This window comes from Archocentrus centrarchus, chromosome 20, assembly GCF_007364275.1.
Source record: "Archocentrus centrarchus isolate MPI-CPG fArcCen1 chromosome 20, fArcCen1, whole genome shotgun sequence".
Classification (NCBI taxonomy): Eukaryota; Metazoa; Chordata; class Actinopteri; order Cichliformes; family Cichlidae; genus Archocentrus; species Archocentrus centrarchus.
The window spans coordinates 25,503,209-25,518,992 of record NC_044365.1 but is presented as its reverse complement, the minus strand read 5'-3'; the positions used below and the strand labels follow the sequence as shown (position 1 = coordinate 25,518,992).

At 42.0% G+C, this 15,784-nt stretch overlaps 1 protein-coding gene across 1 annotated transcript in view; it reads left to right on the top strand.

Annotated features, from left to right (window-relative positions):
• Positions 1–1,081: 1,081 nt before the first annotated feature.
• zbtb47b (zinc finger and BTB domain containing 47b) overlaps positions 1,082–15,784 on the top strand; it is a 32,533-nt gene continuing 17,830 nt past the window's right edge. The window contains exon 1 of the mRNA XM_030756016.1: positions 1,082–1,198. Within this exon, the coding sequence (XP_030611876.1) occupies positions 1,196–1,198 (3 nt within the window). The 5' untranslated portion in view covers positions 1,082–1,195. The remainder of the gene's footprint in view (positions 1,199–15,784) is intronic.

The following is a 15,784-nucleotide window of genomic DNA, read 5'->3' as shown; positions in this document are numbered from 1 at the left end:
AGCTCCTCTTGTGTAGTTTCGGGTTAATCTACCACTTTTCTCATGATCATCCTCATCCATGACATAAGATCTTGCATGGAGCTCCAAACCGAAGGCGATTGATAGTCACTTTATATTTCTTCCATTTCCGAATAATTGCATAGCTGTCATAGCTGTCACCTTCTAACCAAGCTTCTTGCTTATGGTCTTTCAGCCCATTCCAGCCCTGCGCAGGTCTACAAACTTGTCCCTGATGTCCTTTGACGGCTCTTTGGTCTTGTGCGTGGTGGTGGAGAGGTTGGAGGTTGCTTTATACATATCAGGATTGATTGATTGATTGATTGCTTGTAATCTTTGTGCCACATGGGCACACAGCCGATCTGTGGGTTCTGGCTGCATTGTAGGGGATCAAATACTTATTTCACTCAGTCAATTTATAACTTTTTTGTAATGTGTTTTTTCTGGATTTTTGGTTGATAATCTGTCTCCCCCCACTGTAGATTATTGGGTTCCTCTGTATATGAAACATAGGCGCTTTGTGGCTCCACTAAGTGTTTCGAGCACAATCTTGGGGCCCCATAGCAGGTATTTTTATTCAACATTTTGCGCATCATAACCATATTTCTGTCCTAATGAAAAGATCCTTGACACAAAAAAGTTATACGGCAATCATAAATGGCGCTAATTTGCAGCGGGGGTGGGGGGGGGGGGGGGGGGGGCATATATCGTGTAAATGAAGTTACAATGACTTCTGTAATATGGGAAATCAGTGAACTCACTGACCTCCGCATCTGTCTGCCCGCCTGACGTCACACCGTTTCTGAAGCGCACAGAGGAGGCGCACCCGGGGTTTGCGCCATATCCCTGCGTATGTCTTCCTCCTCCTCACTTTAAAACGTTCGCGTGCAGTACAAAAGAGCAAGAAAAATGCGCCCGTCTCGCAACTCCGGCGTTAAACAGTACCGTGTCCCTTTAAAAACGTCTGACAAAAAAGCCCATATGATCCCCGAGCTCCAATCACCAATTCCTTCTGCAAAAGCAGCCTCTGCATTTTTGTCTGTCTGAATGCTACAGCAGCACGGGGGGAAAAAAGATTGAGGATAAGGCAAAAACTGAAGAAATGTGACAATCCAACGGTCATTTTCATGGCGAAGGGAAAACTGGTGCGAAAGGAGTTATTCTGGGACTCCTTTGAGCCTCGAAACGCTGGATCAAAATGGTAGGCTACGGAGCAGCGCTGCATTTTTGTTTATTTTTTTTTTCTCCCCTGTCCCTTCTTGATCTCTTGCAATTTTGAGCTACTTAGCAGGCCGATCAAACTTGCCACACTTATGCCTCATCGCGATCCCCTGCAGCTGGTTGTCACACGCGTGTTTTGTGCTTCGTATCATTTGCGGTGAAGTTTGTAACTTGCCGACATGGCACAAGTTGGAAATTGAAGCAGCCCCGAAAGAATGCAATGGCTACAATAGCTACATTGATGCGGAGAAGGAGTTAAATTCCTTCATATCGGACGCTTCTGCAAAACACTCAGGTCGTGACTGGTGCGAGTGAAAGTGCCACCTTTTTTTTTTTTTCCTCCTCCAAGCCAGCCAGACAGATAGACGGCTGGTGCGGGATAAGTTAGCGAAGCTTTCACGGATACACTAGAGAGGATCAGCTCGGTGATAGTTCAGCTGAGGAGAGATGTCACTCTTCTTGTCTTTATAACTTTACTTGATTGCAGCTGGTGCTCAAAGTACAGGTGAAATGATGCTGGGGATGGAAAACATCAGATCTGACTGAAGCTGCCTGGGAAAATTAATAAAAAATAATGCAAACAAAGTCCAGTTGAAGAAGGAAATTTGTGATATGTTACTGGATGGTGTCTAGTTTTCTAGTCTGGTGTATGAGGTCAGTTGCTTTAGGGAAACGTCTGAATCTTTTTTTATTACTTTCTTTCTTTTTATACTGACTAATTTCCCTTGCCACCGTGGATAAGTTGTTTTCCAGAAAGAATCCACTGTTTTTATTCCTCCCCTCATTACAGATAGGAGGGTGATTGTGACGGAGAGGCTGAGTTCTGGGAATAGAGGCCGACAGTAGAGGCAGACAGCCCGCTCTGTCTCCAGGGTCATTTTAGGATGCCTCATTAGGAAAGCATGTGGAGCTTGATGCAGCGGTAGAGTAATCCCAGTACGCGTTCACATCTGGAGGCTTGGGTTAATATCTGGGTCAGGTCAGCAGGGTTAGCCCTGGTGCTCGCTGGGTGGCTTCTGGTGGGAGCAAAGAGGGTGAGGGAGGTCTGAGTATTGCTGTATTTATCCTCTGCTTATTTATTCATTTTTCTTTTCTTTAATTTCTTTTCATTTTTTTTGCAAGTGAAGGAGAACAAACTGAGAGAAAGTGCAGTGTGCATGCCAAATCCAATGCACCAGTGATCAGAGATGGTGTTTCTTTTAACTGTTTTGGTGCCCCAGATAATTTCAGAAATTAGATTGTTGATATCAGTTTTGGCTTCATGTTATACTAAATAAATGCCTGGATTACCCAAAGAGCTTAGCAGTAAAGAAAACAGGGGCCCACGGTGTCATGAGGTCCCTGGACCAGAGCCTCACTATGCAATTGACTGCTAACATTGTTAGAAAGGCAGTCAAGTGAGCACAAATGGACATAAACTCAGTGAAATGAATGCAAAAGGACACCAAAAAATACAACTATGCAAAAAAATAAGTAAAAATAGACAAGGCCACGGAGACATTGGCTCCCGAATGACCACAAAAGGCACAAAACGATCTACAAGGAGATGCAAAATTAGTACAGAGACATGCAGTAATTAAAAAGAGCGAAAGTGACCACAAAGAGACCTGACAAACTAAAATTAGATGCAAAACATATGCAGAGGAAAAGCTGGCAATAAAAAAAACAGACCACAAAGGGACATAAAACACCCAAAAATATGCACAATGCAAACAGAGAGGGATGCAAGAGGCGCAAAGTGATCTTTAACTTGTGGCGGTGCAGTGGTTAGTACTGCCACCTCACAGCAAGAGGGTCCTGGGTTCGATCGTGCAAGTTTGGCTGCGATGTTTCTGAGTGGACTTTGCATGTTCTTCCTGTGTTTGTGCTGAGTTCTGCTTCGTTTTCTCCCACAATCCAAAGGCATGCATGTTAGATTAGCTGCTGATTGTAAATTTGTGTGACTGCGTATGCAGCGTGCATCCTTGCTCTCGCCCCATCTCAGCTGAGTTAGACTTCAGTTGAAAATTGATGGCTGGAGTCTTGTTCACCACATAGTAGGCACTTTGGGGGTACTTTTTAATGGCGACTTGGCTTATAATCCATTCATTCTCAAGTTCAAATGAAATACTGTATTTGGTTTTCTCCCCTTTTGGCAGGTTGTGAAAATATAAATCTGCCTTAGTTTCACGCACACTGAACACACTTACACTGTACATTTCTCCAGATCAGGCCCAGTCAGCATTGTGAGGTCCTAAGTAGCTCCTTCTCTATCCTCTCAGGGTGCTGTGAATTTTTACGTAACTGCCTATTCAGGGCATTCCTGCCCACCCTTGACTTTGAGGCTTCACTGTCTCTGGGTGCTGAGTGAGAAAGCTGTCTTTAGTCTTTGTGACAAGTGCAGCCATTCCCCGAGACCCAGCAACAAACTCCTGCAGACTTCTCTGGCCTCTGGCAGGAGGCCGCTCTCTTGGAAACTCGCAGCATGCTGTAGGTGCTGCTAATTTATGCCCCTGAGATTAAGAACAGTGGACAAGGCTGCGCAGACAGCAAGGTCAAACTCACTGGGCTTATGTAAGGTTTCCTTTGTTCTTGTTGGTTCAAATGGCACCAGCTTGCTTGAAGTACACTCAGGTTGTTTTTTTACTCTTCAAATAAAACTGTGGATTTATTCATTCTCAGCAGTGCCACCCAGTATTATTGTCTTTGTATCCAGGGGAGAAAAAAAAAGCTTCTCTAATTTAACACTATGTCATTTTAAAAAAAAAAAGACATTGAACTCCATTATCAAAGAAGCCAGACAGCTTTTTATTTTCCTAATGCTCGATATGAGGATTTCTATTAGCCTTTCATTGTCAGGCATTTAAAGATATTAAGAGAGTTTAAAACGGAGTGGGCATCTAAAGTGTTCTTATAGCTTTTAGCTAAATTCGGGCCAGCGAGAGAGAGACTTAGGAAAAGCTTTAGAGCAGATGAGTTTTTGTGCTGTTTTCAGAGACTTGCCAAGCGGAAAAGAAGGAATCCTTGATCTGGCAGTCATAAAAATTTGACATCGACATAGATTAATGTCTGGGTTTTAAACAGCAATGACATTATTATCCATTTTAGCTGCTTGTCTGTATTAAGAGTTGTATAAATAATGACAATAAGAATACACAGAAAAGAAGTCGTTATATTAAAACTTTGTGCTTCCATAGACTAATATTGTAGATTAATTATTTATCCAGGTTTAAGCCTTAAAGGAATAATTTGATGCGTTTGCCCTCTGAAAAAAGACAGACGACAACCTTGAGCTCTGATTTGAGTATGAGCCGGGAGATGGTGAGTTTAGCTCAGTCTGATATCATGTCAAGAGAATGGACGATTATATGTGGCAAGAAAACCTGTTCTCCTGTTAGGAATGGTGCTTCTTTGAAGTCAGACAGAGGCTCTCTCTCTCTCTCTCTCTTTCTCTTCTCTACATACGATGCTTAGTGAATTTATTAGACCCCCTGTCATTAAAAACAAGAAAACAAATATTTTAGAAATCTGTCAAAAAATTTTGGCAAACAACAAACTGAATTCACGTTTTTATACCCAAATTTCAGCCGGCATGCTGGACTTCTAAGAGAAGTCGGAAATGAATCAAGCATAATGTTAAAGCACTAAAGCTGATTTTTCTGTTCAGGAATATTTTTTTTGCAAATCGGTAAATTTGAAAATGCATGAATAACAATAATTTTATTTTGGCATTACAAATATTTTGATTAATGAGCTCGTGCATATTGGTGGATTAACCATTAAAGAAACATAAAAAAAGATTTTGGTAATTATCAATACTATTAATTTAGGGCAGCTGTGGCATAAACCTTACACTGGGTGGTAATCTAATAAATTTGTTGAGTGCTGTAGCTAACAATATCCTTGTCATTATTTTGGAAATAATCCTCTCTGTGAGTCCTTTGTGCTGCCTATATCAGACTAAGTCTTGGTTCTGCTGAATCACCAGTTATAAGTTGGGGCTCCCGTCTATAAAACAGCCCATAATAAAACCCCTAACTTCAAAGCAGTAGTCTGCTGAGGTGCAGATGTTGTCACGTCTGCACAGGGTCAGGCTTTCTGTGGCATGTTGCTTTCAGTTTTTCTGATCCACAGGTGCTAAAAGCATTTTAGCTCTTGGGCCAAATGCAGCCCATACTGAACCAGTAAAACCACCGCATTTAAAAAAAAAAAAAAAAACAATGCACATTTTGACCCCTGTGTACTGTATCATGAACAGCAGTGCAATTTATTGAAAAGTTTTCAGTCGTGAATGACTTCATTGCATTTTTCACATCTAGTGGGGCAGTTTGGACCCCTTGGCGGGCCATTTCTGTCCCCCACTCCACATGTTTGACACCCCTTGGCCAACCTAACTACATGCAGAAACAAACACAACTTTATCAATTTTCATATCTCTTCATCACAAAGCAAATATGCATAGTTCTAAAAATGCCATAACTATATTGTTGTTGGTATTCCTTTAAGATTGCATTCATTATTTCCCTGCTGTCCACTTCTTGGTTGCAGCTATAGAAAGCTGATGCTCCTACTCTACCCCCCCCCCCCCCCCCCCCCGCCTTTTTTTTTCTCTGTCCTCTCTGACCTTCTCATCAAACACATCAACTCCCTATGTGAACACAAACACACACACACGCATGCATGCACGTATGTCCGCACGCGCATATTGCCACAGCAGAGAGATTCCTGTGATAAGGAGCTCTTTAGAGGCTTGTGTTTGCCTCCTCTCTTTTTGTGTCATGCTATGAAAGGGATAATGAAGATATCACAGTTTCAGCCTGTGTAATAACCCTCGGGTATGTCTGCACCTGCTCTCTGCTGCACATCAGAGCTATCTGTTGTCTCTAATAGATCACTTCAAAGGTGCATTTTTCACCCAATATATCATTTACATGGACAAATTTAAATTTTGTCCCTTAAGACTTGACTTTTGTTTGACTTGATACTCTTATTTGCTTTTTTAAATATAAATAGAAATATGTGTGTTTGTGCGACCCTTCACTTTTTTTTGTGTGTGCGACAGGTATATGGTGTCACATCCCTGTGTGTACTGATGAGTGCATGCACAGCAGGCAGGTGCGTGCACCCCGTGTTGTGCACATGCATGCGCAACGTTGGCTTGGGAACAGTGTGTTATAACTCCAGCAGAGCAGTGGTGTGTGAAGCATTGTAACGTGTGTGCGAGGAGGAGATGCCAGCACCACAGGCCCCTCTCTTGGCCAAGGTTCCTGACTCAGCGCTTCCTCTCCCAGCTCATTGGCCCAGACACAAACTTCCTGGCAGAGCTTCAGTGCGGACGCTCTAACCTCATCACCCGCACCTCCCCCTTTAGCCAGCTCCTTTGATTATCCAACCGCTCGTCATCTCAATTCCAAGCGACCGGCGGTTGATGTCTTCTTTCTGATTGGGTGACGCACATTCACGCGCTCTGTCCTCAGCCTCCCTAAACTGATAAAACTCACTGTCGTCCGGTTTGTTCAAAGGACAAGCTGCTAAAAGGACTTTGCAAATCATGCGGCTGAGGCAATCCCGCTCATGCTGTCAAATTTTAATGTAGTGTACGTCGCCAAGATGCTGCTCATGCTGTGTTCTCATCCTTATTTTTGTTTGTGCTCCCCAATTTCATGCTCGGGTAAACGCATATCAGTTGTAGATTGGCTTGTCACCTGTGGTTGCATTAACATATAGATGGAAATGTATTTAAATCCAATCGAGGAAGCTGGTGGAGATCCACCAGGGTAAGGCTGGGGCAAGTCCAAACTACTAGATTAGGATTTAGGGGAGGGGGAGGGGGGCACAGTGTGGAAGGGAGATTGGGTGTCTAGGATTAGAGCAGCACTAATGCTGATAATATTGTCTTTATTAATTGCAGCCAGCAGTGGATGCTGTGGTTAAGGAAGTTAAATGTGTTAATAGGCTAAAGGGAATAAAATAATTAGCTAAAGTGGTGGAAAAAGAAACTTAATAACCAGCAGCAAATTGTAAAGTAATTTGGAATTTACCTCATGCTATATCTGAAATTGTCTCACTGTACATTTTACCTGAAATCTCATTTAGCTTTCAGGTATTAAGGCAGTTCAGGTTGTTGATGAAAGTCATATAGAGTTCATTTGAGTTTTTCTTCTTTGGATTTATGGGACCAGGCCTCCAACTAACAGTGATTCAAGTTACTGAGATTTGCACTCAGAGGGTGGATAGAGAAGATCTATTTTCCTGCTTCATTTTGACACAAATACATTGACATTTTGACACTCTTAAGAGAAGTACTGACAAATACAATATCCTAAAAGAGGTAATGTGAAAAATATGATATTTTGTGTCTTTAGTGACAAGTAAGTAAACTTCTGGATCATCCATCCATCCATCTTCCACTTAACTGGTGCCTGGTTGCAAGGGCAGCAGCCTGCGCATAGAAGCCTAGACCTTCCTCTCCCCACCCACCCCCTCCACCCACTGAGGCATTCCCAGGCTACCTCGGAGCCTCCTCCTGGTAGGACATGCACGGGACACCTCAACTGGCTCCTTTGTGAAGCAGGCCCACCACCTGCAGGAGGTGCCGAAGGGGTTGGGTGCAGTGTGCATCGTGTGGCGGTCAAGGGCGGCAGCCCTGGCGGTCCAATCCACAGCTATTGAGGCCAAATCCTCCACCCCTGGATGAGTATTCTAATAACCTCAAATTGTTGCAGGAGCTTCAAATGAGACCTACCGCACAGTTCAGGAGAATTTTGAGTCATTCATCTGCCTCAGCTCAGACATATTGGATGTCTCTTGAGGTCATTCCACAGCATCTCTATTTGGTTAAAGTCTTAGCTCTGACTGGGCCTGTCCAAAAGGCAGATTTTTCATTTGGTACATTAACTTGGATGCATCATCCATCTTCTACTGCGCTTCATTGGTCAGACAGCCACTCTGATATAGTTATGCAAGGTACCTTGATAGACTTGGATGCTCCCTCCATCGTAGTTCACTTTGGGACTGTTCACATTTGCAATTAAACTGTATATAGCGCTTCTTCACAAACAGTTCATTTCATCAGCCTTCATAACATTTTCTCAGTAGTGTTTAGGAAAGCTGCAGCTTTCTCTGTGGTGTCCTGCCACAGACAGCATGCCTGTTCAGTGGTTTTTCACATGATATATTTACAAACAGTGTTAACTACCTCCAGCGGTTCATTTAAGTCTTTAGCTGCTTCCCCGGTCTTCTAATTCACTTCAATGAGCAATCTGAAATATGTCTGTCATCTCAGCTGGGTACTCGCTCAAAGGGAAGCTCACCCCGAGTACTAAATTGACACGATATATAGACACTTGGCTGTGGTTCTCTCAATAGCTAAACTGTTACTGTGTAAACTTTACCGGCTTTTGTGCAAATGAGCAGTTTTTGATTGGAACTCTTGAGATTTCTTGGTTGACATTCACACATGTTTTTTGAGTGCTGTACCTCACATCTCTGCTATTGTTTTTTTTTTTGTTTTTTTATTGCACTCCAGTTTGCTCGCTCCTGACTCCAATTAGCTTTACTTATTGTCATTAACCTTAGTGATCCAAACCCGCATTGTGAACTTTTTTGTCATGTTTTCAGTGTGGGCAAGAAAGTTAAAATGATTTCTGCAGTTCAAATTTAAACAGATTGATGACTGTAATTTTATGAAGATCTTAACATATTTGAAAAAAGTTAGATCTCATTGGTGTTAATTACAACAGATTCACTCACCTTTTCTTGCCATTGCATAGCGTGGTGATTAATGACAATGTCCAGAAATCAGAATATGCTGACTGAGCAGAGTATTCCAGAAATTGCATGCATACTGATCAATTTTTGCACCATGCAGTTACGTACCTTGAAATACCAGCCATCAGTGCCAGTATAGGGATGCCTTGCATACCAAGGCAGAAACAACATCAACATCTGTATGACCTGCATTAACTGTAATGGCAATCTTCCCCCCAAATAAAATAAAATAAGCATGTCTTAATTGACTGTCCTTATTAACCATAGTAGAAATGGGCATTTCAAGTAGAAATATTATCGGATATTCACCATCAAGTATTCAACAATTCTCCTGAGATCCTACACCCCTGCTTCACCTGTGCACAGCTGTCAACTTATGCTCTTGCCAGTCTGGTCTGGACAGATGTGGGCAGAGTAGCACTACATTAATGAAGTCCAACATTGTGACCCTGAGCCTCCATGTTGAAGTCACAAGGCTTAACATCTCTTCTGGTGCAAACCCTGCACTGTAAGTAATGTTAGATAGCTGGGTCTCTCTGCAGGCTATTGCTACATGGCAAATATTTGAAGCTTTGATCTTACCAGAAGAAACTTTACAAGTTAAGCATCATCCACATCCTTCATTCCTTAAATATCCGAGAGCTATCTTCAGCAGTGGAAAGCTAATCCGATACTTTCTCTTGTTTTCCCATGGATTTTGTCATTTCTTTTCTTTACAGCCCAGTGCGGTTTATTTCTAAGAGCCGGTGCTGGTGCTGATGAGGGTTGTTCTCCAGTTTCCTGTTCCATTCACAGGAATACCTGTCCTTCCTCATTAGTATTGTTTCTTCCTTTGCCTGTCCACGGGCACTTTGTCTTCCGGTCATGTTAGACTTGGGGCAGGCTGGATGCTACGTTGACTTGCTACACCATCTTGTGTTACAATAAATTACGTTAAAGTTGAAACTCAGTGCCCAACTACCAATCTTTTTCTTAGATTTTTACCTTTACTGTAGTTTCAGTGCACTGGTATTGTAGAAAGCAAGAATAATAATTAAAAAAAATTTGTCACTGGATGTAAATGGGGTTTTCAGAATTGTCAATGCGTTCCTCACTGAGTTTTCTTTGTTTTCACTTATTGTTTAAACTTTTCCCATTTTTATTAAGAAAATTAAATATTTCTAGAGTTTTAATTCAGACACAGCTTAAGTAGCATGTTGTCACAAAAATTAAATGATTTTGTTTGATATTGCATACCACAAGTAGTGTTTCATATTCAGACCGCACAGCTGATTGATTTATTATGGTTGATCCCCCCCCCCCCCAAATCTGCCTTACATGCACCACTAGTTTTCTGGATTATATATATAATCCCTTAGTCTACTATCACAAGGTGTAACTGTCAGCCTTAATACCATTATTATCCGATAAACAGTGCCTGCCCAGCGAGTATTAAACTCCACTTTAATGTGGCTGTGCATGTGACCATACCGTATGTGTGACCTTAGCAATGAGTGTGCTGCCACCCGCTGCTGTGCCTGCCCCTTTAGTCATTGAACACTGATTTTTATTTGCATTTTTTATCATAGTACTGTAATGATCACCGCAGGGCTTGTTGAAAGCAAGACCTTGTCGCTTGTGCTCAGTCTGGACCATTTTGTGCAAGAGCAACACATCTGATAAAGGGATAACGTGAGTCCAGTTACAGTCAGAGCCTCGTCTTTATTTCTGTCTATCAGCAGTGTCATCACCTATGCCATATTTCTTTACTTCCTGTTTACTGAGGTGGGAGCAAATGCATGTGTACGATGAAGGTATGCATGCATAGGGTTGCAGGCTTGTGGTTGGATGTGCTCGTGCATCCGCTACTGTATATTCGTCTATCTCAAGGTCAGTGGCGGGTCGCTGTGCTGATTGGATTTAGAGAGGAGAGGAGGGAGTGCAGACTGCAGACAGACGTGATATCTTCTGCTCGACACAAGGATGGATTACAAGGCAGCAGACTCTCGGCACAGACATGTAAAAGGCCTCAACCACTCCTATAGAGCCATATGCCAGAGACCGAAAGTCATTTTGTGCGTTTTTGTGATTCATTGGTGGTTCGCAGCTAATTTGATGGTTAATCATTTAATTATTTTGACTTCCCATATGGTTATTTTCTGTTCCTTTGTGGTTGTTTGAAATGTACTCATTTAAAATTGTTTTGCAATTTTATGCCCTGGATAAGCTTCACAACTTCAGATCTTGGGACCCTAGAGGTGCTTCGGGATCTGAAAAGAAAAAGCCAATACTAAAGTGTCTTAAACCCGAACTCTTTCTAATGGTCAGCAGGGGGCGACTTCTCTGGTTTCAAAAATAAGTGTGGTTGTATAGAAGTCTATGGGAAAATGGTTCTTCGCTAACTTGGTCCATGCATCTCACGATGATATTGACTCACTTGGTTGTTTAAATTCTTATTGAACATAATGTGAAGTTTATTTTGTAAATTATGGTTCCCACTGGGAATTAGAAGAACGTTAAAGCCAGGTTTGTTTTAGGGTGGGCCTGCTTGTGATTTGAAAAGTCACAACCATATAAGCGAGCAGTGTCTCTCGGTTTTATGCTTAGTAGGGCTGCAAATAAAGATTATTTTGGTAGTCGAATAATCTGTCAGTTATTTTATCGATTAGTCAACGATTATTTCAATCTTACCTCACCTGATCAAACCTGTCCACCTGTTAACATCACTTTGTTGTCTCTTCTCACAATTAAAACAATGAGTTTGAAACTAATCAAATGTATTTTTACCATTAATGTGACCATCACAATAAATATTAAATAAGCAATGCATATTAAAGTGAATGCAATTTTGATTTTTAAATGAAAATATGTGCAAATAAATAAAAATGGCCTCTGTACAAAAGTTCAAATAAGGCTTCAAATTAAATCAAATTTTCTGTGCAAAACAGCTGAAAAGTTTATAGATGATTCAGTTTATGAAGAGGTTTACTATTCAGGATGAATGCTAATATTAATGCAAGAAAAACAAATGGGAGCCAACATAACTGCTTTAATATAGCAGTTATGTTTTAAATGCTTAGCATTGCAGTGATACTGCCGCGGAAGGGAAGCTTTGCTTTGCACAGTCTACATTCAACTTTATTTTTGTTTTCTGTAAAATGCTCCCACACCTTTGGATGGATGGGTTATAAAATTCGACGCTTCAATGATGAAATTCCACATCGACTAATTTTTGTAGTCGACGTCATCGATTTTGTCGATGAATCGTTGCAGCCCCAATGCTTAGATCCATTATTAAAGGTAAGATGGAAACACTGAAAACTCTCAGCTTGAAAACAGGAACTCCTAAACCAATGGGTGATATAACAGTGGTTACTTCTATCTTTTACATACAGTTTATGTTGTAGGCCTATTCAATAATCTATCCATGATAAGACACAAACAGTGCAAGCAGGGACTCATTTTTGCAAGCTACTTTTCATCCATACTTTCCATGTATCCCAGAGTAGATTTCATCAGAGGATTACGCCCTGCCAGGATAGTCACCCAGAGAATCAGAATTCACATCTCTGGATCAGCATCTCTGGGACTAAACCTGTCATTTGGCGTCAGCAGCAGGGGCCGGTCTGGTGAGCACACAGAGGACACAGTGTCAGTCATTACCCTGATGACTTTTTAATGGCTGTCTGATTGGACTCCGCCAGAAATGACATGCCCTTGTCCCGTTGTGTTTGGGTTTGTTTATGTGTGCGCTTATCATTTTCCCGCCACGTACAAGCACTCTGACGTTACTGCGAGACCAAACTTGCTGCTAAAACTGGGCGATCTGTCTGTGGAGAGTTTGTAATCAGGCCTGTCATGCTCCCAACTGATGATGACTCAGGGATATGTGTGTAGGGGTGGGCACTGCTCTCCTGCCATTTCCATGCCAGTGAGTGAGATGTGGCCTGACACAGTGCCCACTCTTCTTCCTCTGGGTGTCAGTCACGTCGAGTCGTGCGCTGGACCCCTCAGCAGGAAGCCACACTGTGAAGAGGGCTGCTGAGTGTGCTTTTTAGTGTAGGTTTATGTGCTCTGTGGGTGGAAGTGGCATGTCAGACCCCACAGCCGTCTACCATCCTAGTGGGTGGCAAAGGTGCCGGCGAGTGAGCTCATGGGACTGCTGTCTTCATGTGTGGATGGCAGGGAGATCTCCCTGATGCTCATATCCAAGTGGAGAGACTTCACTGTGCATACAGAGAGCTTAGCATGCACTTATTTGTCAAGTCCTTTAATGAACCTTTTGTGAGATTTGTAGTGGAGTCCTGCTGAGATTACAGGTATACTCTAAATCATTATCACTGGCAACAGCTTTGGGATGTGATAAATTATATCTGCTATTTGAATTAGGACTGCATTAAATCTTAAATGTTCTCAGGGTTCATAAAATGTCAAAACATTGTAAAGCAATCACATTTCACATTGTGTTGTTTTTTTGTTTTCTTTTTTAGGTCAACGTAAAGTCTAAAATGGATATTTTTAGGTAACCATAATCCATTTATCCCAGCCATGTAGCTGTAGTTCAGGAGGTAGAACAGGTCATCTACTAATTGGAAGGTTGGTGGTTCGATCCCTGGCTGCTCCAGTCTGCATTCCAAAGTATCCTTAGGCAAGATACTGAACCCCAAGTTGCTTTCTGATGCGGTCATTGACATGTGAACATATGTGAATGCTGGATAGAAAGCACTTAGGCTTTCTATCTAAGAAAGCCTAAATGCATAAAACTGCAAAAAAAAAAAATGTGGCTAGAAACTGGACACATACATAGTATGCCAAAGGCTGAGGAGAAGAAAACTCAGATGTTCGTGTGCCATGGAGGCAAATTTCAATCTGTGTCTGTGCCTCCAGACTCAATACGAATGTTTTATCATCTGAGAGGGGGTCCACTTCACCAAAGAAGTGAAAACGTGAAGGATTAAGTCAGGGCTCCAACACACGAAAAGGTCCATAAACATGTTTTCATTTATTCCCGACATTGTTGAAGTTACTTATTGTCAGCAGATTAGATGTGTGACTCTCCAATCTCCAGACAGCTGACAACGAGCCGACTAAATAACAACAGCTGGTTATAAGCTATCATTATACCAGCTAATGTTAGGCTTGATTGTCTAAAAATCACACTTTCCTTCTGATACAACAGTTTGATTATATTTTCACATCATACGAGAGTTTATTGGCTGACAATGTTACATCCCCTTCAAAGAAAGTTTCACTAACGCCAGCTAACAGCAACAAAAACCAGAAGTAAAATCAGCGGCGCTTACTGACAGAAAAGTTCAGGATGACCGCAAAGGTCGCTCCAGTATCGCCGTCATCGGAGGGGAGTGAGCTTCACTAACTCATCGACCTGTACTGGATTCCTTTCACAAAGTTCCTTTAACAAAGAGTTATTTGTCCTACAGCAGCCACCGTAGCTAGGATTATGCACTTGAATTGGTAGGGGTAAGAAGACAGAATTCAGTTGACTGCAATCTACAATCTACTGATGGCTAGTGGTGCATTTAAGATGCTGGAACATCATCTTAAATGTGACATCAGGTGCGTCCGGTGAGTGTGTATATATTGACTTGTATATAATTTTGCGAGTCTACCCTTACATGCATATGACTAATTTGAGCCTCAGCACTCAGACATGGTGTTGATTTATCCACAATTAAAATATTTTAGTTAATTGGTAAAGCAGATATTCAATAAGATTATATCTAAACAGTAATAAACAGTAGTGGTAATTCTGCTCTTGTCGCCCAGCTCTAGTCAAACTAGTCCCCTTTGAAAAAGAAGAAGAAGAAGCTGATGTAAGAGGACACTGAGTTCAGTCTGAGCAGTTTGTGGGCAGACAGAGAGAAAGCTTTAACCCCCTGCAGTGTTTTCCCCCTGGGACTCCCTCCTGCCTGAATACAACCTGCCCTCCCTCGCACTATTGATGCATCCATGACTCGGTGCTGTGCTCTGACATTGGCCCCTGCTAATGGCTCACCGGTCAGCAAGCAAACAAGACAGCCGGGGTAGTTGTTGTTTCCCTCTCTGCTCATAAGTCAAGGTGTGTGCAAAACAGTGACTGAATTATGTAGATTTGTGGAGGATAACACATGGCTTGCTTTTTTTTTTTTTTTTTAACACAAGAGAAAATGTTAGGGTTGAACAATGCTGAGCTTTACTCGGGATCCTGATTAAGATATGCATGTGCTCCCCCTGCTAGTGGCCTCACAATCATTTTTACAGATAAGCATCATCTCCGTCGCCTGAACAGACAGGGGAACTTTTAAAATGGCAGCTCTGCAGAGGTCATGGAACAGCCAGAGGCTGTAGTCAGACTGCACAGTGATGGAGACTTTATAGAGTAGTAAATCCACCCAGACTATCCATGAAAAGGTGTGGGAGAGAAGGGGCATTCTCACCAGTGAAAGTCAGATTAAAAAGAGGGGTTTCATACTGACTGGCTCAGGTCCAGCTGTCGAGGCTCTGCCAAGAGCGTACCATCGGCCCCGACATGGCTGAGCTGGGTGAGGATTCAATGCTTTTATTTATTTATTTATTTTTTTTAAATCACTTTGACTGACGCATCAATTGTGGGCTTGGCTTGCGCCTCGGAGTCTGACCTCCATATAAAGGTAACTGAAGCAACACCAATTCCACAGCAGTGTTTCTTTTATTGTGTTTAATACTGCCATGAAAGATGCAGGCACCTCTATCACCCTGTGCATTTTCCATTACCTCATCAAGATTAGATTAATGATAAAGAAGCATACTGACACATACTTGAATGAATTATTTGTTCTTTAATACAGCAGCCCGTTAT